We start from the raw sequence: 27971 nt of genomic DNA, 5'->3' as shown, positions 1-27971 counted from the left end.
CGTCCTAGCAACGGGGCGGAAGGAACCTTCATTTAACAACAAGCTACTTATCTCCCACAACACAAAACAACAATACGTTACCGCTTATACAGTCTTAAATTATAATATTTATGTTTGTTCACTATATACTTTTTAAAAACAATCCATATTCTCAAGTTATCGTGTGAAGCGGGATGGCTATCAACAACCCATCGGTGTTTCTGTTGATGATAAACGGACAGATAGAAGGGGCGAATGTGAGTAGCTAGCTAACGTTACTAACGAGCTAACTAGCTAAGCATCTAACGTTAGTAACGAGCTATCTAGCTAAGCATCTAACGTTAGTAACGAGCTAACTAGCTAAGCATCTAACGTTAACAAGGTAAAATGAGGCGGATCATATTGGATAACTTGACCGCTTTTTGAATGATTGGTTTAGTGAGCATAAACATGTTCTATAAAAGTGCCTTGTTCATTTGATTTTCGGTTTATTCTCTCTGATCTGACTGATGTGATGTTGTGTTGTCAGTTTCCAGAGTATGATGACCTGTACTGTAAATACTGCTTCGTCTACGGACACGACTGGGCTCCCACCTCGGTGAGTGACTCCGAGTCATCTGGAACATGTTGAAGTTCCCTTACTGTGGATAGATATAACATAATACACTTGTTCTACTAAGCTAGCAACTACTAAGTACTTAAATAGCTGCATGTCCAGGGATGCAGGGAACTGGTAAAGGTTTGACTTCAGAGCGTTCAAAACGACTGGGAACTCGGACGAAAACGTGGTGGTAAAAAAACCAAAACAACATTTGAACATTCGTCCAACTCGGGAATTCGGGCCTCTTTCTACAGCTCCGACCTGAAGATCACAGACATCATGATTTGACCTATTTTTCCAGAGTTCCCAGTTGTTTAAAGAGACATCAATATCTCACCTCTCCTCCACACTCCCTTTCTCTTTCCCCCTCTCTCTCCTCTCCCTCCCTCCCTCTCCTCCTCCTCCCCCTCCCTCTCTCTCTCCTCTCCCTCCCTCCCTCTCCTCCTCCTCCCCCTCCCTCTCTCTCTCCTCTCCCCTCTCCTCCTCCCCCTCCCTCCCTCTCTCCTCCTCCCTCCCTCCCTCCCTCCCTCCCTCTCCTCCCCCCCACCCTCTCCCTCCCTCTCCTCCCCCCTCCCTCCCCCTCCCTCTCCCCCCCCCTCCCTCTCTCTCTCTCTCTCTCTCTCTCTCTCCTCTCCCTCCCTCTCTCCCTCCCTCCCTCTCCTCCTCCCCCTCCCTCTCTCTCTCCCCCTCCCTCTCTCTCTCTCTCTCTCCCTCTCTCTCTCCTCTCCCCCCCTCTCTCTCTCCTCTCCCTCCCTCTCTCTCTCCTCTCCCTCCCTCTCTCTCTCCTCTCCCTCCCTCTCTCTCTCCTCTCCCTCCCTCTTCTCTCTCCAGGGTCTAGAGGAGGGTATATCTCAGATTACGTCGAAAGGCAGAGACTCTCCTCAGAGAATGATCTGGAATTTTCCTCTGGAGATCACCTTTAAGAGCACCAACCCATTAGGCTGTGAGACACACACACACACACACACAGACCCTTCTTACCGTAGCAGACAGTTGATGATACCATAGCTAACACTGTGTTGTGTGTACCCAGGGCCTCAGATCGTGGTAAGCGTCTACGGTCCTGATACGTTTGGTAACGATGTGGTCAGAGGATACGGAGCAACACACATCCCCTTCACTCCTGGACAGTCAGTATCTCTCCTCTTCCTCTTCCTCTCTCCATCCCCTTCACTCCTAGACAGTCAGTATCTCTCCTCTTCCTCTTCCTCTCTCCATCCCCTTCAACAGTCAGTATCTCTCCTCTTCCTCTCTCCAGCCCCTTCACCCCTGGACAGTCAGTATCTCTCCTCTTCCTCTTCCTCTCTCCATCCCCTTCACTCCTGGACAGTCAGTATCTCTCCTCTTCCTCTTCCTATCCCCTTCACCCCTGGACAGTCAGTATCTCTCCTCTTCCTCTTCCTCTCTCCATCCCCTTCACTCCTAGACAGTCAGTATCTCTCCTCTCCATTCCTCTCTCCATCCCCTTCACTCCTAGACAGTCAGTATCTCTCCTCTCTCCTCTTCTCTTCCTCTCTCCATCCCCTTCACTCCTGGACAGTCAGTATCTCCTCTCCTCCTCTCTCCTCCTCTCTCCTGGACAGTCAGTATCTCTCCTCCTCTTCCTCTCTCATGGACAGTCAGTATCCTCCTCCTCTTCCTCTCTCCTGGACAGTCAGTATCTCTCCTCTTCCTCCTCTCCTGGACAGTCAGTATCTCTCCTCCTCTTCCTCTCTCCTGGACAGTCAGTATCTCTCCTCCTCTGGACAGTCTTCCTCTCTCCATCCCCTTCTCCTGGACAGTCAGTATCTCTCCTCCTCTTCCTCTCTCTCAGTCATCCCCTTCTCTCCTCCTCTTCCTCTCCTGGACAGTCAGTATCTCTCCTCTTCCTCTTCCATCCCCTTCACTCCTGGACAGTCAGTATCTCTCCTCCTCTTCCTCTCTCCATCCCCTTCACTCCTGGACAGTCAGTATCTCCTCTTCCTCCTCTCCATCCCCTTCTCTCCTGGACAGTCAGTATCTCTCCTCTTCCTCTCTCCATCCCCTTCACTCCTGGACAGTCAGTATCTCTCCTCTTCCTCTCTCCATCCCCTTCACTCCTGGACAGTCAGTATCTCCTCCTCCTCTTCCATCCCCTCCTGGACAGTCAGTATCTCTCCTCCTCTTCCTCTCTCCTGGACAGTCAGTATCTCTCCTCTTCCTCTCTCCTGGACAGTCAGTATCTCTCCTCCTCTTCCTCTCTCCTGGACAGTCAGTATCTCTCCTCCTCTTCTGGACAGTCAGTATCTCTCCTCTTCCTCTCCTGGACAGTCAGTATCTCTCCTCCTCTTCCTCTCTCCTGGACAGTCAGTATCTCTCCTCCTCTTCCTCTCTCCCAGTCAGTATCTCTTCCCTCTCTCCTGGACAGTCAGTATCTCTCCTCTCTCTTCCTCTCTCCTGGACAGTCAGTATCTCTCCTCCTCTTCCTCTCTCCTGGACAGTCAGTATCTCTCCTCCTCTTCCTCTGGACAGTCCATCCCCTTCTCTCCTGGACAGTCAGTATCTCTCCTCCTCTTCCTCTTCCTCCTGGACAGTCAGTATCTCTCCTCCCCTTCCTCTCCTGGACAGTCAGTATCTCTCCTCCTCTTCCTCTCCTGGACAGTCAGTATCTCTCCTCCTCTTCCTCTCCTGGACAGTCAGTATCTCTCCTCCTCTTCCTCTCTCCTGGACAGTCAGTATCTCTCCTCTTCCTCTCTCCTGGACAGTCAGTATCTCTCCTCTTCCTCTCTCCTGGACAGTCAGTATCTCTCCTCCTCTTCCTCTCTCCTCTTCCTCTCTCCTGGACAGTCAGTATCTCTCCTCCTCTTCCTCTCTCCTCTTCCTCTCCTGGACAGTCAGTATCTCTCCTCTAACATAATCTCTTGTTTTCAGACACACCAGAACCATCCCAATGTTTGTTCCTGAATCCACATCAAGACTACAGAAATTCACAAGGTAACGTGTGTCTTACTGGGGGCTAAGTGTGTGTGTTTAATGCTGGGGGACTAAGTGTGTTTAATGCTGGGGGACTAAGTGTGTGTGTTTAATGCTGGGGGACTAATGCTGTTTAATCTGGGGGACTAAGTGTGTGTGTTTAATGCTGGGGGACTAAGTGTGTGTGTTTAATGCTGGGGGACTAAGTGTGTGTGTTTAATGCTGGGGGACTAAGTGTGTGTGTTTAATGCTGGGGGACTAAGTGTGTGTGTTTAATGCTGGGGACTAAGTGTGTGTTTAATGCTGGGGGGGGACTAAGTGTGTGTGTTTAATGCTGGGGACTAAGTGTGTGTGTTTAATGCTGGGGGACTAAGTGTGTTTAATGCTGGGGGACTAAGTGTGTTTAATGCTGGGGGACTAAGTGTGTTTAATGCTGGGGGACTAAGTGTGTGTGTTTAATGCTGGGGGACTAAGTGTGTTTAATGCTGGGGGACTAAGTGTGTGTTTAATGCTGGGGGACTAAGTGTGTGTGTTTAATGCTGGGGACTAAGTGTGTGTTTAATGCTGGGGGACTAAGTGTGTGTGTTTAATGCTGGGGGACTAAGTGTGTGTGTTTAATGCTGGGGGACTAAGTGTGTGTGTTTAATGCTGGGGGACTAAGTGTGTGTGTTTAATGCTGGGGGACTAAGTGTGTGTGTTTAATGCTGGGGGACTAAGTGTGTGTGTTTAATGCTGGGGGGACTGTGTGTGTGTGTGTTTAATGCTGGGGGACTAAGTGTGTGTGTTTAATGCTGGGGGACTAAGTGTGTTTAATGCTGGGGGGACTAAGTGTGTTTAATGCTGGGGGACTAAGTGTGTGTGTTTAATGCTGGGGGACTAAGTGTGTTTAATGCTGGGGGACTAAGTGTGTGTTTAATGCTGGGGGACTAAGTGTGTGTTTAAGTGTGTGTGTTTAATGCTGGGGGACTAAGTGTGTGTGTTTAATGCTGGGGGGACTAAGTGTGTTTAATGCTGGGGGACTAAGTGTGTTTAATGCTGGGGGACTAAGTGTGTTTAATGCTGGGGGACTAAGTGTGTGTGTTTAATGCTGGGGGACTAAGTGTGTGTGTTTAATGCTGGGGGACTAAGTGTGTGTGTTTAATGCTGGGGGACTAAGTGTGTTTAATGCTGGGGGACTAAGTGTGTTTAATGCTGGGGGACTAAGTGTGTGTGTTTAATGCTGGGGGACTAAGTGTGTTTAATGCTGGGGGACTGGGGGACTAAGTGTGTTTAATGCTGGGGGACTAAGTGTGTGTGTTTAATGCTGGGGGACTAATGTGTGTGTGTTTAATGCTGGGGGACTAAGTGTGTGTGTTTAATGCTGGGGGACTAAGTGTGTGTTTAATGCTGGGGGACTAAGTGTGTGTGTTTAATGCTGGGGGACTAAGTGTGTGTGTTTAATGCTGGGGGACTAAGTGTGTGTGTTTAATGCTGGGGGACTAAGTGTGTTTAATGCTGGGGGACTAAGTGTGTTTAATGCTGGGGGACTAAGTGTGTGTGTTTAATGCTGGGGGACTAAGTGTGTTTAATGCTGGGGGACTAAGTGTGTTTAATGCTGGGGGACTAAGTGTGTGTGTTTAATGCTGGGGGACTAAGTGTGTTTAATGCTGGGGGACTAAGTGTGTGTGTTTAATGCTGGGGGACTAAGTGTGTGTGTTTAATGCTGGGGGACTAAGTGTGTGTGTTTAATGCTGGGGGACTAAGTGTGTGTGTTTAATGCTGGGGGACTAAGTGTGTGTGTTTAATGCTGGGGGACTAAGTGTGTGTGTTTAATGCTGGGGGACTAAGTGTGTTTAATGCTGGGGGACTAAGTGTGTTTGTGTGTTTAATGCTGGGGGACTAAGTGTGTGTTTAATGCTGGGGGACTAAGTGTGTGTGTTTAATGCTGGGGGACTAAGTGTGTGTGTTTAATGCTGGGGGACTAAGTGTGTGTGTTTAATGCTGGGGGACTAAGTGTGTGTGTTTAATGCTGGGGGACTAAGTGTGTGTGTTTAATGCTGGGGGACTAAGTGTGTGTGTTTAATGCTGGGGGACTAAGTGTGTTTAATGCTGGGGGACTAAGTGTGTGTGTTTAATGCTGGGGGACTAAGTGTGTGTTTAATGCTGGGGGACTAAGTGTGTGTGTTTAATGCTGGGGGACTAAGTGTGTGTGTTTAATGCTGGGGGACTAAGTGTGTGTGTTTAAAGTGTGTGTGTTTAATGCTGGGGGACTAAGTGTGTGTGTTTAATGCTGGGGGACTAGTGTGTGTGTGTTTAATGCTGGGGGACTAAGTGTGTGTGTTTAATGCTGGGGGACTAAGTGTGTGTTTAATGCTGGGGGACTAAGTGTGTGTTTAATGCTGGGGGACTAAGTGTGTTTAATGCTGGGGGACTAAGTGTGTGTGTTTAATGCTGGGGGACTAATGTGGGGGGTGTGTGTTTAATGCTGGGGGACTAAGTGTGTGTGTTTAATGCTGGGGGACTAAGTGTGTTTAATGCTGGGGGACTAAGTGTGTGTTTAATGCTGGGGGACTAAGTGTGTTTAATGCTGGGGGACTAAGTGTGTGTGTTTAATGCTGGGGGACTAAGTGTGTTTAATGCTGGGGGACTAAGTGTGTTTAATGCTGGGGGACTAAGTGTGTGTTTAATGCTGGGGGACTAAGTGGGGGTGTGTGTTTAATGCTGGGGGACTAAGTGTGTGTGTTTAATGCTGGGGGACTAAGTGTGTGTGTTTAATGCTGGGGGACTAAGTGTGTGTGTTTAATGCTGGGGGACTAAGTGTGTGTGTTTAATGCTGGGGGACTAAGTGTGTGTGTTTAATGCTGGGGGACTAAGTGTGTGTGTTTAATGCTGGGGGACTAAGTGTGTGTGTTTAATGCTGGGGGACTAAGTGTGTTTAATGTGTTTAATGCTGGGGGACTAAGTGTGTGTTTAATGCTGGGGGACTAAGTGTGTTTAATGCTGGGGGACTAAGTGTGTGTTTAATGCTGGGGGACTAAGTGTGTGTGTTTAATGCTGGGGGACTAAGTGTGTGTGTTTAATGCTGGGGGACTAAGTGTGTGTGTTTAATGCTGGGGGACTAAGTGTGTGTGTTTAATGCTGGGGGACTAAGTGTGTGTGTTTAATGCTGGGGGACTAAGTGTGTGTTTAATGCTGGGGGACTAAGTGTGTGTGTTTAATGCTGGGGGACTAAGTGTGTTTAATGTTTAATGCTGGGGGACTAAGTGTGTGTTTAATGCTGGGGGACTAAGTGTGTGTGTTTAATGCTGGGGGACTAAGTGTGTGTTTAATGCTGGGGGACTAAGTGTGTTTAATGCTGGGGGGGGTTTAATGCTGTGTGTGTTTAATGCTGGGGGACTAAGTGTGTTTAATGCTGGGGGACTAAGTGTGTGTGTTTAATGCTGGGGGACTAAGTGTGTGTTTAATGCTGGGGGACTAAGTGTGTGTGTTTAATGCTGGGGGACTAAGTGTGTGTGTTTAATGCTGGGGGACTAAGTGTGTGTGTGTGTGTGTTTAATGCTGGGGGACTAAGTGTGTTTAATGCTGGGGGACTAAGTGTGTGTTTAATGCTGGGGGACTAAGTGTGTGTGTTTAATGCTGGGGGACTAAGTGTGTGTGTTTAATGCTGGGGGACTAAGTGTGTTTAATGTGTGTTTAATGCTGGGGGACTAAGTGTGTGTGTTTAATGCTGGGGGACTAAGTGTGTGTTTAATGCTGGGGGACTAAGTGTGTGTGTTTAATGCTGGGGGACTAAGTGTGTGTGTTTAATGCTGGGGGACTAAGTGTGTGTGTTTAATGCTGGGGGACTAAGTGTGTGTGTTTAATGCTGGGGGACTGTGTGTTTAATGCTGGGGGGGGTGTTTAAGTGTGTTTAATGCTGGGGGGGGACTAAGTGTGTGTGTTTAATGCTGGGGGACTAAGTGTGTTTAATGCTGGGGGACTAAGTGTGTTTAATGCTGGGGGACTAAGTGTGTGTGTTTAATGCTGGGGGACTAAGTGTGTGTGTTTAATGCTGGGGGACTAAGTGTGTGTGTTTAATGCTGGGGGACTAAGTGTGTGTGTTTAATGCTGGGGACTAAGTGTGTGTGTTTAATGCTGGGGGACTAAGTGTGACTAAGTGTGTGTTTAATGCTGGGGGACTAAGTGTGTGTTTAATGCTGGGGGACTAAGTGTGTGTGTTTAATGCTGGGGGACTAAGTGTGTGTGTTTAATGCTGGGGGACTAAGTGTGTGTTTAATGCTGGGGGTGTGTGTTTAATGCTGGGGGACTAAGTGTGTGTGTTTAATGTGGGGGTGTGTTTAATGCTGGGGGACTAAGTGTGTGTTTAATGCTGGGGGACTAAGTGTGTGTGTTTAATGCTGGGGGACTAATGTGTGTGTTTAATGCTGGGGGACTAAGTGTGTGTGTTTAATGCTGGGGGACTAAGTGTGTGTGTTTAATGCTGGGGGACTAAGTGTGTGTGTTTAATGCTGGGGGACTAAGTGTGTGTTTAATGCTGGGGGACTAAGTGTGTGTTTAATGCTGGGGGACTAAGTGTGTGTGTTTAATGCTGGGGGACTAAGTGTGTTTAATGCTGGGGGACTAAGTGTGTGTGTTTAATGCTGGGGGACTAATGCTGGGGGTGTGTGTTTAATGCTGGGGGACTAAGTGTGTTTAATGCTGGGGGACTAAGTGTGTTTAATGCTGGGGGACTAAGTGTGTTGTTTAATGCTGGGGGACTAAGTGTGTTTAATGCTGGGGGACTAAGTGTGTTTAATGCTGGGGGACTAAGTGTGTGTGTTTAATGCTGGGGGACTAAGTGTGTGTGTGTTTAATGCTGGGGGACTAAGTGTGTGTGTTTAATGCTGGGGGACTAAAGTGTGTTTAATGCTGGGGGACTAAGTGTGTGTGTTTAATGCTGGGGGACTAAGTGTGTGTGTTTAATGCTGGGGGACTAAGTGTGTGTGTTTAATGCTGGGGGACTAAGTGTGTTTAATGCTGGGGGACTAAGTGTGTGTGTTTAATGCTGGGGGACTAAGTGTGTGTGTTTAATGCTGGGGGACTAAGTGTGTGTGTTTAATGCTGGGGGACTAAGTGTGTTTAATGCTGGGGGACTAAGTGTGTGTGTTTAATGCTGGGGGACTAAGTGTGTTTAATGCTGGGGACTAAGTGTGTGTGTTTAATGCTGGGGGACTAAGTGTGTGTGTTTAATGCTGGGGGACTAAGTGTGTGTGTTTAATGCTGGGGGACTAAGTGTGTGTGTTTAATGCTGGGGGACTAAGTGTGTTTTAATGCTGGGGGACTAAGTGTGTGTGTTTAATGCTGGGGGACTAAGTGTGTTTAATGCTGGGGGACTAAGTGTGTGTGTTTAATGCTGGGGGACTAAGTGTGTGTGTTTAATGCTGGGGGACTAAGTGTGTTTAATGCTGGGGGACTAAGTGTGTGTGTTTAATGCTGGGGGACTAAGTGTGTTTAATGCTGGGGGACTAAGTGTGTGTGTTTAATGCTGGGGGACTAAGTGTGTGTGTTTAATGCTGGGGGACTAAGTGTGTGTGTTTAATGCTGGGGGACTAAGTGTGTTTAATGCTGGGGGACTAAGTGTGTGTGTTTAATGCTGGGGGACTAAGTGTGTGTGTTTAATGCTGGGGGACTAAGTGTGTTTAATGCTGGGGGACTAAGTGTGTGTGTTTAATGCTGGGGGACTAAGTGTGTGTGTTTAATGCTGGGGGACTAAGTGTGTGTGTTTAATGCTGGGGGACTAAGTGTGTGTGTTTAATGCTGGGGGACTAAGTGTGTGTGTTTAATGCTGGGGGACTAAGTGTGTGTTTAATGCTGGGGGACTGTGTGTTTAATGCTGGGGGACTAAGTGTGTGTGTTTAATGCTGGGGGACTAAGTGTGTGTGTTTAATGCTGGGGGACTAAGTGTGTTTAATGCTGGGGGGACTAAGTGTGTGTGTTTAATGCTGGGGGACTAAGTGTGTGTGTTTAATGCTGGGGGACTAAGTGTGTTTAATGCTGGGGGACTAAGTGTGTTTAATGCTGGGGGACTAAGTGTGTTTAATGCTGGGGGACTAAGTGTGTGTGTTTAATGCTGGGGGACTAAGTGTGTTTAATGCTGGGGGACTAAGTGTGTGTGTTTAATGCTGGGGGACTAAGTGTGTGTGTTTAATGCTGGGGGACTAAGTGTGTGTGTTTAATGCTGGGGGACTAAGTGTGTGTGTTTAATGCTGGGGGACTAAGTGTGTTTAATGCTGGGGGACTAAGTGTGTGTTTAATGCTGGGGGACTAAGTGTGTTTAATGCTGGGGGACTAACTATGTGTGTGTTTACTGTGTGTGTTTAATGCTGGGGGACTAAGTGTGTGTGTTTAATGCTGGGGGACTAAGTGTGTGTTTAATGCTGGGGGACTAAGTGTGTTTAATGCTGGGGGACTAAGTGTGTTTAATGCTGGGGGACTAAGTGTGTGTGTTTAATGCTGGGGGACTAAGTGTGTGTGTTTAATGCTGGGGGACTAAGTGTGTGTGTTTAATGCTGGGGGACTAAGTGTGTGTGTTTAATGCTGGGGGACTAAGTGTGTGTGTTTAATGCTGGGGGACTAAGTGTGTTTAATGCTGGGGGACTAAGTGTGTTTAATGTGGGGGACTGTGTTTAATGCTGGGGGACTAAGTGTGTGTGTTTAATGCTGGGGGACTAAGTGTGTTTAATGCTGGGGGACTAAGTGTGTTTAATGCTGGGGGACTAAGTGTGTGTTTAATGCTGGGGGACTAAGTGTGTTTAATGCTGGGGGACTAAGTGTGTGTGTTTAATGCTGGGGGACTAAGTGTGTGTGTTTAATGCTGGGGGACTAAGTGTGTTTAATGCTGGGGGACTAAGTGTGTTTAATGCTGGGGGACTAAGTGTGTTTAATGCTGGGGGACTAAGTGTGTTTAATGCTGGGGGACTAAGTGTGTGTGTTTAATGCTGGGGGACTAAGTGTGTGTGTTTAATGCTGGGGGACTAAGTGTGTGTTTAATGCTGGGGGACTAAGTGTGTGTGTTTAATGCTGGGGGACTAAGTGTGTTTAATGCTGGGGACTAAGTGTGTTTAATGTGTGTGTTTAATGCTGGGGGGTGTGTTTAATGCTGGGGGGACTAAGTGTGTGTGTTTAATGCTGGGGGACTAAGTGTGTGTGTTTAATGCTGGGGGACTAAGTGTGTGTTTAATGCTGGGGGACTAAGTGTGTTTAATGCTGGGGGACTAAGTGTGTTTAATGCTGGGGGACTGTGTGTTTAATGCTGGGGGACTAAGTGTGTTTAATGCTGGGGGACTAAGTGTGTTTAATGCTGGGGGACTAAGTGTGTTTAATGCTGGGGGACTAAGTGTGTTTAATGCTGGGGGACTAAGTGTGTTTAATGCTGGGGGACTAAGTGTGTGTTTAATGCTGGGGGACTAAGTGTGTGTTTAATGCTGGGGGACTAAGTGTGTTTAATGCTGGGGGACTAAGTGTGTGTGTTTAATGCTGGGGGACTAAGTGTGTGTGTTTAATGCTGGGGGACTAAGTGTGTGTGTTTAATGCTGGGGGACTAAGTGTGTTTAATGCTGGGGGACTAAGTGTGTGTGTTTTAATGCTGGGGGACTAAGTGTGTTTAATGCTGGGGGACTAAGTGTGTGTGTTTAATGCTGGGGGACTAAGTGTGTGTGTTTAATGCTGGGGGACTAAGTGTGTGTGTTTAATGCTGGGGGACTAAGTGTGTTTAATGCTGGGGGACTAAGTGTGTGTGTTTAATGCTGGGGGACTAAGTGTGTTTAATGCTGGGGGACTAAGTGTGTTTAATGCTGGGGGACTAAGTGTGTTTAATGCTGGGGGGGGGACTAAGTGTGTGTGTTTAATGCTGGGGGACTAAGTGTGTGTGTTTAATGCTGGGGGACTAAGTGTGTTTAATGCTGGGGGACTAAGTGTGTTTAATGCTGGGGACTAAGTGTGTTTAATGCTGGGGGACTAAGTGTGTTTAATGCTGGGGGACTAAGTGTGTGTGTTTAATGCTGGGGGACTAAGTGTGTGTTTAATGCTGGGGGGGGGACTAAGTGTGTGTGTTTAATGCTGGGGGACTAAGTGTGTGTGTTTAATGCTGGGGGACTAAGTGTGTGTGTTTAATGCTGGGGGACTAAGTGTGTGTGTTTAATGCTGGGGGACTAAGTGTGTGTTTAATGCTGGGGGACTAGTGTGTGTGTAATGCTGGGGGTGTGTTTAATGCTGGGGGACTAAGTGTGTGTGTTTAATGCTGGGGGACTAAGTGTGTTTAATGCTGGGGGACTAAGTGTGTGTGTTTAATGCTGGGGGACTAAGTGTGTGTGTTTAATGCTGGGGGACTAAGTGTGTTTAATGCTGGGGGACTAAGTGTGTGTGTTTAATGCTGGGGGACTAAGTGTGTGTGTTTAATGCTGGGGGACTAAGTGTGTGTGTTTAATGCTGGGGGACTAAGTGTGTTTAATGCTGGGGGACTAAGTGTGTGTTTAATGCTGGGGGGGGACTAATGCTGGGGTGTGTGTTTAATGCTGGGGGGGGGACTAAGTGTGTGTGTTTAATGCTGGGGGACTAAGTGTGTGTTTAATGCTGGGGGACTAAGTGTGTGTGTTTAATGCTGGGGGGGTTTAATGCTGGGGTGTGTTTAATGCTGGGGGACTAAGTGTGTGTTTAATGCTGGGGGACTAAGTGTGTGTGTTTAATGCTGGGGGACTAATGCTGGGGGTGTGTGTGTTTAATGCTGGGGGACTAAGTGTGTGTGTTTAATGCTGGGGGACTAAGTGTGTTTAATGTGTGTGTGTTTAATGCTGGGGGACTAAGTGTGTGTGTTTAATGCTGGGGGACTAAGTGTGTGTGTTTAATGCTGGGGGACTAAGTGTGTGTGTTTAATGCTGGGGGACTAAGTGTGTGTTTAATGCTGGGGGACTAAGTGTGTGTGTTTAATGCTGGGGGACTAAGTGTGTGTTTAATGCTGGGGGACTAAGTGTGTGTGTTTAATGCTGGGGGACTAAGTGTGTTTAATGCTGGGGGGGGACTAAGTGTGTTTAATGCTGGGGGACTAAGTGTGTGTTTAATGCTGGGGGACTAAGTGTGTGTGTTTAATGCTGGGGGACTAAGTGTGTGTGTTTAATGCTGGGGGACTAAGTGTGTGTGTTTAATGCTGGGGGGGACTAAGTGTGTGTGTTTAATGCTGGGGGACTAAGTGTGTGTGTGTGTGTTTAATGCTGGGGGACTAAGTGTGTGTTTAATGCTGGGGGACTAATGTGGGGGGTGTGTGTTTAATGCTGGGGGACTAAGTGTGTGTGTTTAATGCTGGGGGACTAAGTGTGTTTAATGCTGGGGGACTGTGTGTTTAATGCTGGGGGACTAAGTGTGTTTAATGCTGGGGGACTAAGTGTGTGTGTTTAATGCTGGGGGACTAAGTGTGTGTGTTTAATGCTGGGGGACTAAGTGTGTGTGTTTAATGCTGGGGGACTAAGTGTGTGTTTAATGCTGGGGGACTAAGTGTGTGTTTAATGCTGGGGGACTAAGTGTGTGTGTTTAATGCTGGGGACTAAGTGTGTGTGTTTAATGCTGGGGGACTAAGTGTGTGTGTTTAATGCTGGGGGACTAAGTGTGTGTGTTTAATGCTGGGGGACTAAGTGTGTTTAATGCTGGGGGACTGTGTGTTTAATGCTGGGGGACTAAGTGTGTGTTTAATGCTGGGGGACTGTGTGTTTAATGCTGGGGGGACTAAGTGTGTGTGTTTAATGCTGGGGGGTGTTTAAGTGTGTTTAATGCTGGGGGACTAAGTGTGTTTAATGCTGGGGGACTAAGTGTGTGTGTTTAATGCTGGGGGACTAAGTGTGTGTGTTTAATGCTGGGGGACTAAGTGTGTGTGTTTAATGCTGGGGGACTAAGTGTGTGTGTTTAATGCTGGGGGACTAAGTGTGTTTAATGCTGGGGGACTAAGTGTGTGTGTTTAATGCTGGGGGACTAAGTGTGTGTGTTTAATGCTGGGGGACTAAGTGTGTTTAATGCTGGGGGACTAAGTGTGTGTGTTTAATGCTGGGGGACTAATGTGTGTGTGTTTAATGCTGGGGGACTAAGTGTGTTTTTAATGCTGGGGGACTAAGTGTGTGTGTTTAATGCTGGGGGACTAAGTGTGTTTAATGCTGGGGGACTAAGTGTGTGTGTTTAATGCTGGGGGACTAAGTGTGTTTAATGCTGGGGGACTAAGTGTGTGTGTTTAATGCTGGGGGACTAAGTGTGTTTAATGCTGGGGGACTAAGTGTGTGTTTAATGCTGGGGGACTAAGTGTGTTTAATGCTGGGGGACTAAGTGTGTGTGTTTAATGCTGGGGGACTAAGTGTGTTTAATGCTGGGGGACTAAGTGTGTGTGTTTAATGCTGGGGGACTAAGTGTGTTTAATGCTGGGGGACTAAGTGTGTTTAATGCTGGGGGACTAAGTGTGTGTGTTTAATGCTGGGGGACTAAGTGTGTTTAATGCTGGGGGACTAAGTGTGTGTTTAATGCTGGGGGACTAGTGTGTGTTTAATGCTGGGGGTGTGTGTGTTTAATGCTGGGGGACTAAGTGTGTGTGTTTAATGCTGGGGGACTAAGTGTGTGTTTAATGCTGGGGGACTAAGTGTGTGGGGGACTAAGTGTGTGTGTTTAATGCTGTGTGTTTAATGGGGGACTAAGTGTGTGTGTTTAATGCTGGGGGACTAAGTGTGTTTAATGCTGGGGGACTGGGGGACTAAGTGTGTTTAATGCTGGGGGACTAAATGCTGTGTGTTTAATGCTGGGGGACTAAGTGTGTGTTTAATGCTGGGGGACTAAGTGTGTTTAATGCTGGGGGACTAAGTGTGTGTTTAATGCTGGGGGACTAAGTGTGTTTAATGCTGGGGGACTAAGTGTGTTTAATGCTGGGGGACTAAGTGTGTTTAATGCTGGGGGACTAAGTGTGTGTGTTTAATGCTGGGGGACTAAGTGTGTTTAATGCTGGGGGACTAAGTGTGTGTGTTTAATGCTGGGGGACTAAGTGTGTGTGTTTAATGCTGGGGGACTAAGTGTGTTTAATGCTGGGGGACTAAGTGTGTGTGTTTAATGCTGGGGGGACTAAGTGTGTGTGTTTAATGCTGGGGGACTAAGTGTGTTTAATGCTGGGGGACTAAGTGTGTGTGTTTAATGCTGGGGGACTAAGTGTGTTTAATGCTGGGGGACTAAGTGTGTGTGTTTAATGCTGGGGGACTAAGTGTGTGTGTTTAATGCTGGGGGACTAAGTGTGTGTGTTTAATGCTGGGGGACTAAGTGTGTGTGTTTAATGCTGGGGGACTAAGTGTGTGTGTTTAATGCTGGGGGACTAAGTGTGTGTTTAATGCTGGGGGGGGATGCTGGGGGACTAAGTGTGTGTGTTTAATGCTGGGGGACTAAGTGTGTGTGTTTAATGCTGGGGGACTGTGTGTTTAATGCTGGGGGACTAAGTGTGTGTTTAATGCTGGGGGACTAAGTGTGTGTGTTTAATGCTGGGGGACTAAGTGTGTGTGGGGACTAAGTGTGTGTGTTTAATGTTTGGGGGACTAAGTGTGTTTAATGCTGGGGGCTGTTTAATGCTGGGGGACTAAGTGTGTGTGTTTAATGCTGGGGGACTAATGCTGGGGGACTAAGTGTGTTTAATGCTGGGGGACTAAGTGTGTGTGTTTAATGCTGGGGGACTAAGTGTGTGTGTTTAATGCTGGGGGACTAAGTGTGTGTGTGTTTAATGCTGGGGGACTAAGTGTGTGTGTTTAATGCTGGGGACTAAGTGTGTGTGTTTAATGCTGGGGGACTAAGTGTGTGTGTTTAATGCTGGGGGACTAAGTGTGTGTGTTTAATGCTGGGGGACTAAGTGTGTGTGTTTAATGCTGGGGGACTAAGTGTGTGTGTTTAATGCTGGGGGACTAAGTGTGTGTGTTTAATGCTAAGTGTGGGGGACTAAGTGTGTTTAATGCTGGGGGACTAAGTGTGTGTGTTTAATGCTGGGGGACTAAGTGTGTGTGTTTAATGCTGGGGGGACTAAGTGTGTTTAATGCTGGGGGACTAAGTGTGTTTAATGCTGGGGGACTAAGTGTGTTTAATGCTGGGGGACTAAGTGTGTTTAATGCTGGGGGACTAAGTGTGTGTGTTTAATGCTGGGGGACTAAGTGTGTTTAATGCTGGGGGACTAAGTGTGTTTAATGCTGGGGGACTAAGTGTGTTTAATGCTGGGGGACTAAGTGTGTGTGTTTAATGCTGGGGGACTAAGTGTGTTTAATGCTGGGGGACTAAGTGGGGTTTAATGCTGGGGGACTAAGTGTGTGTTTAATGCTGGGGGACTAAGTGTGTGTGTTTAATGCTGGGGGACTAAGTGTGTTTAATGCTGGGGGACTAAGTGTGTGTTTAATGCTGGGGGACTAAGTGTGTGTGTTTAATGCTGGGGGACTAAGTGTGTGTTTAATGCTGGGGGACTAAGTGTGTGTGTTTAATGCTGGGGGACTAAGTGTGTGTGTTTAATGCTGGGGGACTAAGTGTGTGTGTTTAATGCTGGGGGACTAAGTGTGTGTGTTTAATGCTGGGGGACTAAGTGTGTGTTTAATGCTGGGGGACTAAGTGTGTTTAATGCTGGGGGACTAAGTGTGTGTGTTTAATGCTGGGGGACTAAGTGTGTGTGTTTAATGCTGGGGGACTAAGTGTGTTTAATGCTGGGGGACTAAGTGGTTTAATGCTGGGGGACTAAGTGTGTGTGTTTAATGCTGGGGGCTAAGTGTGTTTAATGCTGGGGGACTAAGTGTGTTTAATGCTGGGGGACTAAGTGTGTGTGTTTAATGCTGGGGGACTAAGTGTGTTTAATGCTGGGGGGGACTAAGTGTGTTTAATGCTGGGGGACTAAGTGTGTGTGTTTAATGCTGGGGGACTAAGTGTGTTTAATGCTGGGGGACTAAGTGTGTGTGTTTAATGCTGGGGGACTAAGTGTGTTTAATGCTGGGGGACTAAGTGTGTGTGTTTAATGCTGGGGGGGACTGGGGGACTAAGTGTGTTTAATGCTGGGGGACTAAGTGTGTTTAATGCTGGGGGACTAAGTGTGTGTGTTTAATGCTGGGGGACTAAGTGTGTGTTTAATGCTGGGGGGACTAAGTGTGTTTAATGCTGTGGGGACTAAGTGTGTGTGTTTAATGCTGGGGGACTAAGTGTGTGTGTTTAATGCTGGGGGACTAAGTGTGTTTAATGCTGGGGACTAAGTGTGTGTTTAATGCTGGGGGACTAAGTGTGTTTAATGCTGGGGGACTAAGTGTGTTTAATGCTGGGGGACTAAGTGTGTTTAATGCTGGGGGACTAAGTGTGTTTAATGCTGGGGGACTAAGTGTGTGTGTTTAATGCTGGGGGACTAAGTGTGTTTAATGCTGGGGGACTAAGTGTGTGTGTTTAATGCTGGGGGACTAAGTGTGTGTGTTTAATGCTGGGGGACTAAGTGTGTGTGTTTAATGCTGGGGGACTAAGTGTGTGTGTTTGATATTGGGGGACTAAGTGTGTGTGTTTAATGCTGGGGGACTAAGTGTGTGTGTGTCTCTGCAGTTGGCTGGGGGCTACGTCCAGTTTCACCGATCCTAAAGTGTGGTGGGAATGCTGGGGGAGGTAGGCTGTGTGTCTGTGTGTGGTAGAGAAGGTAGGCTGTGTTTCTGTGTTTAATGAAGGTAGGCTGTGTTTCTGGTAGAGGGACTAGGCTGTGTTTCTGCTGTGTTTCTGTGGGGTAGAGAAGGTAGGCTGTGTTTCTGGTAGAGAAGGTAGGCTGTGTGTCTGTGTGGTAGAGAAGGTAGGCTGTGTTTCTGGGGAGAAGGTAGGCTGTGTGGGTAGAGAAGGTAGGCTGTGTTTCTGTGTGCTAGAGAAGGTAGGCTGTGTTTCTGTGTGCGGTAGAGAAGGTAGGCTGTGTTTCTGTGTGCGGTGGTAGAGAAGGTAGGCTGTGTTTCTGTGTGTGGTAGAGAAGGTAGGCTGTGTTTCTGTGTGTGGTAGAGAAGGTAGGCTGTGTTTCTGTGTGTGGTAGAGAAGGTAGGCTCTGTTTCTGTGTGTGGTAGAGAAGGTAGGCTGTGTTTCTGGTAGAGAAGGTAGGCTGTGTGCGGTAGAGAAGGTAGGCTGTGTTTCTGTGTGCGGTAGAGAAGGTAGGCTGTGTTTCTGTGTGCGGTAGAGAAGGTAGGCTGTGTTTCTGTGTGTGGTAGAGAAGGTAGGCTGTGTTTCTGTGTGTGGTAGAGAAGGTAGGCTGTGTTTCTGTGTGTGGTAGAGAAGGTAGGCTCTGTTTCTGTGTGTGGTAGAGAAGGTAGGCTGTGTTTCTGTGTGTGGTAGAGAAGGTAGGCTGTGTTTCTGTGTGTGGTAGAGAAGGTATGCTCTGTTTCTGTGTGTGGTAGAGAAGGTAGGCTGTGTTTCTGGTAGAGAAGGTAGGCTGTGTTTCTGTGTGTGGTAGAGAAGGTAGGCTGTGTTTCTGTGTGTGGTAGAGAAGGTAGGCTGTGTTTCTGGTAGAGAAGGTAGGCTGTGTTTCTGTGTGTGGTAGAGAAGGTAGGCTGTGTTTCTGTGTGTGGTAGAGAAGGTAGGCTCTGTTTCTGTGTGTGGTAGAGAAGGTAGGCTGTGTTTCTGTGTGTGGTAGAGAAGGTAGGCTGTGTTTCTGTGTGTGGTAGAGAAGGTAGGCTCTGTTTCTGTGTGTGGTAGAGAAGGTAGGCTGTGTTTCTGGTAGAGAAGGTAGGCTGTGTTTCTGTGTGTGGTAGAGAAGGTAGGCTGTGTTTCTGTGTGTGGTAGAGAAGGTAGGCTGTGTTTCTGGTAGAGAAGGTAGGCTGTGTTTCTGTGTGTGGCAGAGAAGGTAGGCTCTGTTTCTGTGTGTGGTAGAGAAGGTAGGCTGTGTTTCTGGTAGAGAAGGTAGGCTGTGTTTCTGTGTGTAGAGAAGGTAGGCTGTGTTTCTGTGTGTGGTAGAGAAGGTAGGCTGTGTTTCTGTGTGTGGTAGAGAAGGTAGGCTGTGTTTCTGGTAGAGAAGGTAGGCTGTGTTTCTGTGTGTGGTAGAGAAGGTAGGCTGTGTTTCTGTGTGGTAGAGAAGGTAGGCTGTGTTTCTGTGTGTGGTAGAGAAGGTAGGCTGTGTTTCTGTGTGTGGTAGAGAAGGTAGGCTGTGTTTCTGGTAGAGAAGGTAGGCTGTGTTTCTGTGTGTGGTAGAGAAGGTAGGCTGTGTTTCTGTGTGTGGTAGAGAAGGTAGGCTGTGTTTCTGGTAGAGAAGGTAGGCTGTGTTTCTGGTAGAGAAGGTAGGCTGTGTTTCTGTGTGTGGTAGAGAAGGTAGGCTGTGTTTCTGGTAGAGAAGGTAGGCTGTGTTTCTGTGTGTGGTAGAGAAGGTAGGCTGTGTTTCTGGTAGAGAAGGTAGGCTGTGTTTCTGGTAGAGAAGGTAGGCTGTGTTTCTGGTAGAGAAGGTAGGCTGTGTTTCTGGTAGAGAAGGTAGGCTGTGTTTCTGGTAGATTTCTGCCGGGATTCATTCAAAGACGTGTTGTTTCAGTTTCCATATTGTATATATATTATATTATAATATATTCAGTTTGCCCTAAACATTCGTAGATCCATTTCATGGTAAAACGCTGTGCAGGTCGACTGAAGCATAAATCCCTTTTTAAAAAAGCACATTGTAAAGTTGGTAGGGTCTTTAAATGTATCCTGGTGTCTTCTCACTACCATGTGTGTCTCTCTCTCTCCCTCCTGTGTGTCTCTCTCTCTCCCTCCTGTGTGTCTCTCTCTCTCCCTCCTGTGTCTCTCTCTCTCCCTCCTGTGTGTCTCTCTCTCTCCCTCCTGTGTGTCTCTCTCTCCCTCCTGTGTGTCTCTCTCCCTCCTGTGTCTCTCTCTCCCTCCTGTGTGTCTCTCTCTCTCCCTCCTGTGTGTCTCTCTCTCCCTCCTGTGTGTCTCTCTCTCTCCCTCCTGTGTGTCTCTCTCTCTCTCTCTCTCTCCCTCCTGTGTCTCTCTGTGTCTCTCCCTCCTGTGTGTCTCTCTCTCCCTCCTGTGTGTCCCTCCTCTCTCCCTCCTGTGTGTCTCTCTCTCTCCCTCCTGTGTGTCTCTCCCTCCTGTGTGTCTCTCCCTCCTGTGTGTCTCTCCCTCCTGTGTGTCTCTCCCTCCTGTGTGTCTCTCCCTCTCTCCCTCCTGTGTGTCTCTCCCTCCTGTGTGTCTCTCCGTCTCTCCCTCCTGTGTGTCTCTCCGTCTGTCTCAGTGACCAGGGTCCGTTCTCAGGGTTTCGTCTCCCTCTCCTTCCACATTGTGACTAAAGACATGAAGAGACTGGGTTACGACACCACACCTTCCGAGACCTCACACACACACACTGCTACTGCAGGCATCGGACCGGGAGACCAGCCCTACAGCACGTGATGGAAACACACACACACACACTGCTACTGCAGGCATCGGACCGGGAGACCAGCCCTACAGCACGTGATGGAAACACACACACACACACACACACTGCTACTGCAGGCATCGGACCGGGAGACCAGCCCTACAGCACGTGATGGAAACACACACACACACTGCTACCAGCATCGGACGGGAGACCAGCCCTACATCACGTGACCCACACACACCCTGCTGTGCAGGCATCGGACCGAGACCAGCCCTACAGCACGTGATGGAAACACACACACACACACACACTGCAGGCATCGGACCGGGAGACCAGCCCTACAGCACGTGATGGACCCACAACACACACACACACACACACACACACACACACTGCAGGCATCGGACCGGGAGACCAGCCCTACAGCACGTGATGGAAACACACACACACACACTGCTACTGCAGGCATCGGACCGGGAGACCAGCCCTACAGCACGTGATGGAAACACACACACACACACACACTGCAGGCATCGGACCGGGAGACCAGCCCTACAGCACGTGATGGAAACACACACACACACACACACACACACTGCAGGCATCGGACCGGGAGACCAGCCCTACAGCACGTGATGGAAACACACACACACACTGCTACTGCAGGCTCGGACCGGGAGACCAGCCCTACAGCACGTGATGGAAACTCCCACACACACACACTGCTACTGCAGGCATCGGACCAGGAGACCAGCCCTACAGCACGTGGTTTAAAGACACACACACACACACACTGCTACTGCAGGCATCCCGGGAGACCAGCCCTACAGCACGTGATGGAAAAACACACACACACACACTGCAGGCATCGGACCGGGAGACCAGCCCTACAGCACGTGATGGAAACACACACACACACACACACTGCAGGCATCGGACCGGGAGACCAGCCCTACAGCACGTGATGTAAACACACACACACACACTGCAGGCATCGGACCGGGAGACCAGCCCTACAGCACGTGATGGAAACACACACACACACACACTGCAGGCATCGGACCGGGAGACCAGCCCTACAGCACGTGATGGAAACACACACACACACACACTGCAGGCATCGGACCGGGAGGCCAGCCCTACAGCACTGATCCGGAAACCACACACACACACTGCTACTGCAGGCATCGGACTGGGAGACCAGCCCTACAGCACGTGATCCAGGAAACACACACACACACACACTGCTACTGCAGGCATGGACCGGGAGACCAGCCCTGATCCAGCACGTGACGGAATCACACACACACACACACTGCTACTGCAGGCATCGGACGGGAGACCAGCCCTACAGCACGTGATGGAAAACACACACACACACACACTGCTACTGCAGGCATCGGACAGACGGGGAGACCAGCCCTACAGCACGTGATGGAAACACACACACACACAGGGACCAGAGACAACACCATCTCCTCCACCCCTGTGCTGGTCCCATCTAGCACACACACACAGGGACCAGAGACAACACCATCTCCCTCCCTGACCCCTGTGTGTGGTCCCATCAGTAGCACACACACACAGGGACCAGAGACAACACCATCTCCCTCCCTGACCCCTGTGTGTGGTCCCATCAGTAGCAGACACACACACACACACACACACACACACACACACAGGGACCAGAGACAACACCATCTCCCCCCCTGACCCCTGTGTGTGGTCCCATCAGTAGCAGCTGGATACTGTAGGTGTTGGTGTTGGTGATGTCTGGTCTCTCGCCTCGAGGAAGAGAGGAGCTTCTTACCCCCCCCCCACTTCCATTCAGACTGATCCAGGACCTGCTGATCCCTCTATAATAAGGCTGGTTTAAAGACATCAGACTGATCCAGGACCTGCTCCTCCCCTCTATAATAAGGCTGGTTTAAAGACTTCAGACTGATCCAGGACCTGCTGATCCCCTCTATAATAAGGCTGGTTTAAAGACAGACTGATCCAGGACCTGCTGATCCCTCTATAATAAGGCTGGTTTAAAGACATCAGACTGATCCAGGACCTGCTCCTCCCCTCTATAATAAGGCTGGTTTAAAGACAGACTGATCCAGGACCTGCTGATCCCCTCTATAATAAGGCTGGTTTAAAGACTTCAGACTGATCCAGGACCTGCTGATCCCTCTATAATAAGGCTGGTTTAAAGACTTCAGACTGATCCAGGACCTGCCGATCCCCTCTATAATAATCTATCTGGTGATTTTTACCTTGTCAGCTCGGGGGTTTGAACTTGCAACCTTCCGGTTACTAGTCCAACGCTCTAACCACTAGGCTACCCTGCCGCCTCTACACTCTAACCACTAGGCTACCCTGCCGCCTCTACACTCTAACCACTAGGCTACCCTGCCGCCCCTGTTGATAAGTAACTGGTTATGGTTAGCAGAAAGATTTTTCAAATCCTGAGCATCTTTATTTTCTATATATCCTCCACTTTCTCCTTCTGAGCGTCTTAGCGATAGTAGGACGGGGCGTGGCTTCCTGACAACGATCACCGATTGGACAGCCACCCAACCTCCAAAAAAAACCAACAACATTGGCCTAGCTTATGCCGGTTATCGCTTGATCTGATGTGTTCTGTGTTGTCATTTTTGGACTGATAATAAAATGTACCGTGTTTCATGAACAAGGTGTTGTGTACGTCTCTACGACCTCCGTTTCAGTTACAGTAGAAGGTGAGAGGGGACGACCAGAAACCCCAAAATGTACCGTGTTTCATGAACAAGGTGTTGTGTACGTCTCCTCAGTTACAGTAGAAGGTGAGAGGGGACGACCAGAAACCCCAAAATGTACCGTGTTTCATGAACAAGGTGTTGTGTACGTCTCTACGACCTCTGTTTCAGTTACAGTAGAAGGTGAGAGGGGACGACCAGAAACCCCAAAATGTACCGTGTTTCATGAACAAGGTGTTGTGTACGTCTCCTCTGTTTCCGTTACAGAAGAAGGTGAGAGGGGACGACCAGAAACCCCAAATGTACCGTGTTTCATGAACAAGGTGTTGTGTACGTCTCCTCTGTTTCCGTTACAGTAGAAGGTGAGAGGGGACGACCAGAAACCCCAAAATGTACTGTGTTTCATGAACAAGGTGTTGTGTACGTCTCTACGACCTCTGTTTCCGTTACAGAAGAAGGTGAGAGGGGACGACCAGAAACCCCAAATGTACCGTGTATCATGAACAAGGTGTTGTGTACGTCTCCTCTGTTTCCGTTACAGAAGAAGGTGAGAGGGGACGACCAGAAACCCCAAATGTACCGTGTTTCATGAACAAGGTGTTGTGTACGTCTCCTCTGTTTCCGTTACAGTAGAAGGTGAGAGGGGACGACCAGAAACCCCAAATGTACCGTGTTTCATGAACAAGGTGTTGTGTACGTCTCTACGACCTCTGTTTCCGTTACAGTAGAAGGTGAGAGGGGACGACCAGAAACCCCAAATGTACTGTGTTTCATGAACAAGGTGTTGTGTACGTCTCTACGACCTCTGTTTCCGTTACAGAAGAAGGTGAGAGGGGACGACCAGAAACCCCAAAATGTACCGTGTTTCATGAACAAGGTGTTGTGTACGTCTCCTCAGTTACAGTAGAAGGTGAGAGGGGACGACCAGAAACCCCAAATGTACCGTGTTTCATGAACAAGGTGTTGTGTACGTCTCCTCTGTTTCCGTTACAGAAGAAGGTGAGAGGGGACGACCAGAAACCCAAAATGTACCGTGTTTCATGAACAAGGTGTTGTGTACGTCTCCTCTGTTTCCGTTACAGTAGAAGGTGAGAGGGGACGACCAGAAACCCAAAATGTACCGCGTTTCATGAACAAGGTGTTGTGTACGTCTCTACGACCTCTGTTTCCGTTACAGAAGAAGGTGAGAGGGGACGACCAGAAACCCCAAATGTACCGTGTTTCATGAACAAGGTGTTGTGTACGTCTCCTCCGTTACAGTAGAAGGTGAGAGGCGACGACCAGAAACCCCAAATGTACAGTGTTTCATGAACAAGGTGTTGTGTACGTCTCCTCAGTTACAGTAGGTGAGAGGGGACGACCAGAAACCCCAAATGTACCGTGTTTCATGAACAAGGTGTTGTGTACGTCTCCTCTGTTTCCGTTACAGTAGAAGGTGAGAGGGGACGACCAGAAACCCCAAAATGTACCGTGTTTCATGAACAAGGTGTTGTGTACGTCTCCTCTGTTTCCGTTACAGTAGAAGGTGAGAGGGACGACCAGAAACCCCAAATGTACCGTGTTTCATGAACAAGGTGTTGTGTACGTCTCTACGACCTCTGTTTCCGTTACAGTAGAAGGTGAGAGGGGACGACCAGAAACCCCAAAATGTACCGTGTTTCATGAACAAGGTGTTGTGTACGTCTCCTCTGTTTCCGTTACAGAAGAAGGTGAGAGGGGACGACCAGAAACCCCAAAATGTACCGTGTTTCATGAACAAGGTGTTGTGTACGTCTCTACGACCTCTGTTTCCGTTACAGTAGAAGGTGAGAGGGGACGACCAGAAACCCAAAATGTACCGTGTTTCATGAACAAGGTGTTGTGTACGTCTCCTCTGTTTCCGTTACAGTAGAAGGTGAGAGGGGACGACCAGAAACCCCAAAATGTACCGTGTTTCATGAACAAGGTGTTGTGTACGTCTCTCGACCTCTGTTTCCGTTACAGTAGAAGGTGAGAGGGGACGACCAGAAACCCAAATGTACTGTGTTTCATGAACAAGGTGTTGTGTACGTCTCACGACCTCTGTTTCCGTTACAGAAGAAGGTGAGAGGGGACGACCAGAAACCCCAAAATGTACCGTGTTTCATGAACAAGGTGTTGTGTACGTCTCCTCAGTTACAGTAGAAGGTGAGAGGGGACGACCAGAAACCCCAAATGTACCGTGTTTCATGAACAAGGTGTTGTGTACGTCTCTCCTCTGTTTCCGTTACAGAAGAAGGTGAGAGGGGACGACCAGAAACCCAAAATGTACCGTGTTTCATGAACAAGGTGTTGTGTACGTCTCCTCTGTTTCCGTTACAGTAGAAGGTGAGAGGGGACGACCAGAAACCCCAAAATGTACCGTGTTTCATGAACAAGGTGTTGTGTACGTCTCTACGACCTCTGTTTCCGTTACAGTAGAAGGTGAGAGGGGACGACCAGAAACCCCAAAATGTACCGTGTTTCATGAACAAGGTGTTGTGTACGTCTCTCCTCTGTTTCAGTTACAGAAGAAGGTGAGAGGGGACGACCAGAAACCCCAAAATGTACCGTGTTTCATGAACAAGGTGTTGTGTACGTCTCCTCCTCAGTTACAGAAGAAGGTGAGAGGGGACGACCAGAAACCCAAAATGTACCGTGTTTCATGAACAAGGTGTTGTGTACGTCTCCTCTGTTTCCGTTACAGAAACCCAAGAAGGTGAGAGGTGGGGACGACCAGAAACCCAAAATGTACCGTGTTTCATGAACAAGGTGTTGTGTACGTCTCCTCTGTTTCCGTTACAGTAGAAGGTGAGAGGGGACGACCAGAAACCCAAAATGTACCGTGTTTCATGAACAAGGTGTTGTGTACGTCTCACGACCTCTGTTTCGTTACAGAAGAAGGTGAGAGGGGACGACCAGAAACCCCAAAATGTACCGTGTTTCATGAACAAGGTGTTGTGTACGTCTCCTCTGTTTCCGTTACAGTAGAAGGTGAGAGGGGACGACCAGAAACCCCAAAATGTACCGTGTTTCATGAACAAGGTGTTGTGTACGTCTCTACGACCTCTGTTTCAGTTACAGTAGAAGGTGAGAGGGACGACCAGAAACCCAAAATGTACCGTGTTTCATGAACAAGGTGTTGTGTACGTCTCCTCTGTTTCCGTTACAGTAGAAGGTGAGAGGGGACGACCAGAAACCCCAAAATGTACCGTGTTTCATGAACAAGGTGTTGTGTACGTCTCCTCTGTTTCGTTACAGTAGAAGGTGAGAGGGGACGACCAGAAACCCCAAAATGTACCGTGTTTCATGAACAAGGTGTTGTGTACGCGTCTCCTCTGTTTCCGTTACAGTAGAAGGTGAGAGGGGACGACCAGAAACCCCAAAATGTACCGTGTTTCATGAACAAGGTGTTGTGTACGTCTCTACGACCTCTGTTTCAGTTACAGTAGAAGGTGAGAGGGGACGACCAGAAACCCCAAAATGTACCGTGTTTCATGAACAAGGTGTTGTGTACGTCTCCTCTGTTTCCGTTACAGAAGAAGGTGAGAGGGGACGACCAGAAACCCCAAATGTACCGTGTTTCATGAACAAGGTGTTGTGTACGTCTCCTCTGTTTCCGTTACAGTAGAAGGTGAGAGGGGACGACCAGAAACCCCAAAATGTACCGTGTTTCATGAACAAGGTGTTGTGTACGTCTCCTCTGTTTCCGTTACAGAAGAAGGTGAGAGGGGACGACCAGAAACCCCAAAATGTACCGTGTTTCATGAACAAGGTGTTGTGTACGTCTCTACGACCTCTGTTTCCGTTACAGTAGAAGGTGAGAGGGGACGACCAGAAACCCAAAATGTACCGTGTTTCATGAACAAGGTGTTGTGTACGTCTTCTCTGTTTCCGTTACAGAAGAAGGTGAGAGGGGACGACCAGAAACCCCAAATGTACCGTGTATCATGAACAAGGTGTTGTGTACGTCTCCTCTGTTTCCGTTACAGTAGAAGGTGAGAGGGGACGACCAGAAACCCCAAAATGTACCGTGTTTCATGAACAAGGTGTTGTGTACGTCTCCTCTGTTTCCGTTACAGTAGAAGGTGAGAGGGGACGACCAGAAACCCCAAAATGTACCGTGTTTCATGAACAAGGTGTTGTGTACGTCTCTACGACCTCTGTTTCAGTTACAGTAGAAGGTGAGAGGGGACGACCAGAAACCCCAAAATGTACCGTGTTTCATGAACAAGGTGTTGTGTACGTCTCCTCTGTTTCCGTTACAGAAGAAGGTGAGAGGGGACGACCAGAAACCCCAAATGTACCGTGTTTCATGAACAAGGTGTTGTGTACGTCTCTACGACCTCTGTTTCAGTTACAGTAGAAGGTGAGAGGGGACGACCAGAAACCCCAAAATGTACCGTGTTTCATGAACAAGGTGTTGTGTACGTCTCCTCTGTTTCCGTTACAGAAGAAGGTGAGAGGGGACGACCAGAAACCCCAAATGTACCGTGTATCATGAACAAGGTGTTGTGTACGTCTCCTCTGTTTCCGTTACAGTAGAAGGTGAGAGGGGACGACCAGAAACCCCAAAATGTACCGTGTTTCATGAACAAGGTGTTGTGTACGTCTCCTCTGTTTCCGTTACAGTAGAAGGTGAGAGGGGACGACCAGTCGCGGGTCACAGACCCAAATGCAACGGGAAAACCGTTTTAACTCTAGCAACTAAAACGGGACCTACCTGAATTTGTCCAATAGAAACGTTGATTTTTTTTTCCCGTTGCGGAACCTGATCCGGTTTTGGAGTGAATGATTTCCGTTGCAAAACATTTAGACTAAATGAATAATACACCCGTGGTTGTACTGTGTGTTTCCAGCCGCACATCAGTAACACACGAGAGAGAGAAACAGGCCACACACACACGAGAGAGAGAGAGAGAAACAGGCCACACACACACGAGAGAGAGAGAGAAACAGGCCACACACACGAGAGAGAGAGAGAAACAGGCCACACACACGAGAGAGAGAGAAACAGGCCACACACACGAGAGAGAGAGAGAGAAACAGGCCACACACACACGAGAGAGAGAGAGAAACAGGCCACACACACACGAGAGAGAGAGAGAGAAACAGGCCACACACACGAGAGAGAGAGAGAAACAGGCCACACACACGAGAGAGAGAGAGAAACAGGCCACACACACGAGAGAGAGAGAGAAACAGGCCACACACACGAGAGAGAGAGAGAGAAACAGGCCACACACACGAGAGAGAGAGAGAAACAGGCCACACACACGAGAGAGAGAGAAACAGGCCACACACACACGAGAGAGAGAAACAGGCCACACACACGACGAGAGAGAGAAACAGGCCACACACACGACGAGAGAGAGAGAGAAACAGGCCACACACA

General features: G+C 48.4%; 1 protein-coding gene across 1 annotated transcript; it reads left to right on the top strand.

The window, feature by feature from the left end:
* Positions 1-27449, top strand: LOC135572381 (B9 domain-containing protein 1-like). Its single transcript, XM_065020071.1, has 51 exons — positions 1-236; positions 509-577; positions 1412-1523; positions 1614-1710; positions 3470-3532; positions 22571-22575; positions 22751-22762; positions 22847-22852; positions 22936-22941; positions 23032-23037; positions 23121-23126; positions 23210-23215; positions 23305-23310; positions 23400-23405; positions 23573-23578; positions 23662-23667; positions 23757-23762; positions 24009-24014; positions 24099-24104; positions 24193-24198; positions 24283-24288; positions 24379-24384; positions 24468-24473; positions 24563-24568; positions 24656-24661; positions 24831-24836; positions 24920-24925; positions 25102-25200; positions 25284-25295; positions 25382-25387; positions 25475-25480; positions 25565-25570; positions 25655-25666; positions 25749-25754; positions 25838-25843; positions 25930-25935; positions 26020-26031; positions 26116-26121; positions 26205-26210; positions 26295-26300; positions 26391-26396; positions 26480-26485; positions 26569-26574; positions 26659-26664; positions 26749-26760; positions 26845-26850; positions 26934-26945; positions 27030-27035; positions 27119-27124; positions 27209-27214; positions 27436-27449. The coding sequence occupies exons 1-51, from the start codon at positions 174-176 to the stop codon at positions 27447-27449; spliced, it is 816 nt and encodes a 271-aa protein (XP_064876143.1). The 5' UTR covers positions 1-173.
* Positions 27450-27971: the final 522 nt, after the last annotated feature.

The sequence above is a fragment of the Oncorhynchus nerka genome, linkage group LG7, assembly GCF_034236695.1.
Source record: "Oncorhynchus nerka isolate Pitt River linkage group LG7, Oner_Uvic_2.0, whole genome shotgun sequence".
Taxonomy (NCBI): Eukaryota; Metazoa; Chordata; class Actinopteri; order Salmoniformes; family Salmonidae; genus Oncorhynchus; species Oncorhynchus nerka.
The sequence above is the reverse complement of the archived record's forward strand: the minus strand, read 5'-3'. Positions and strand labels throughout refer to the sequence as shown.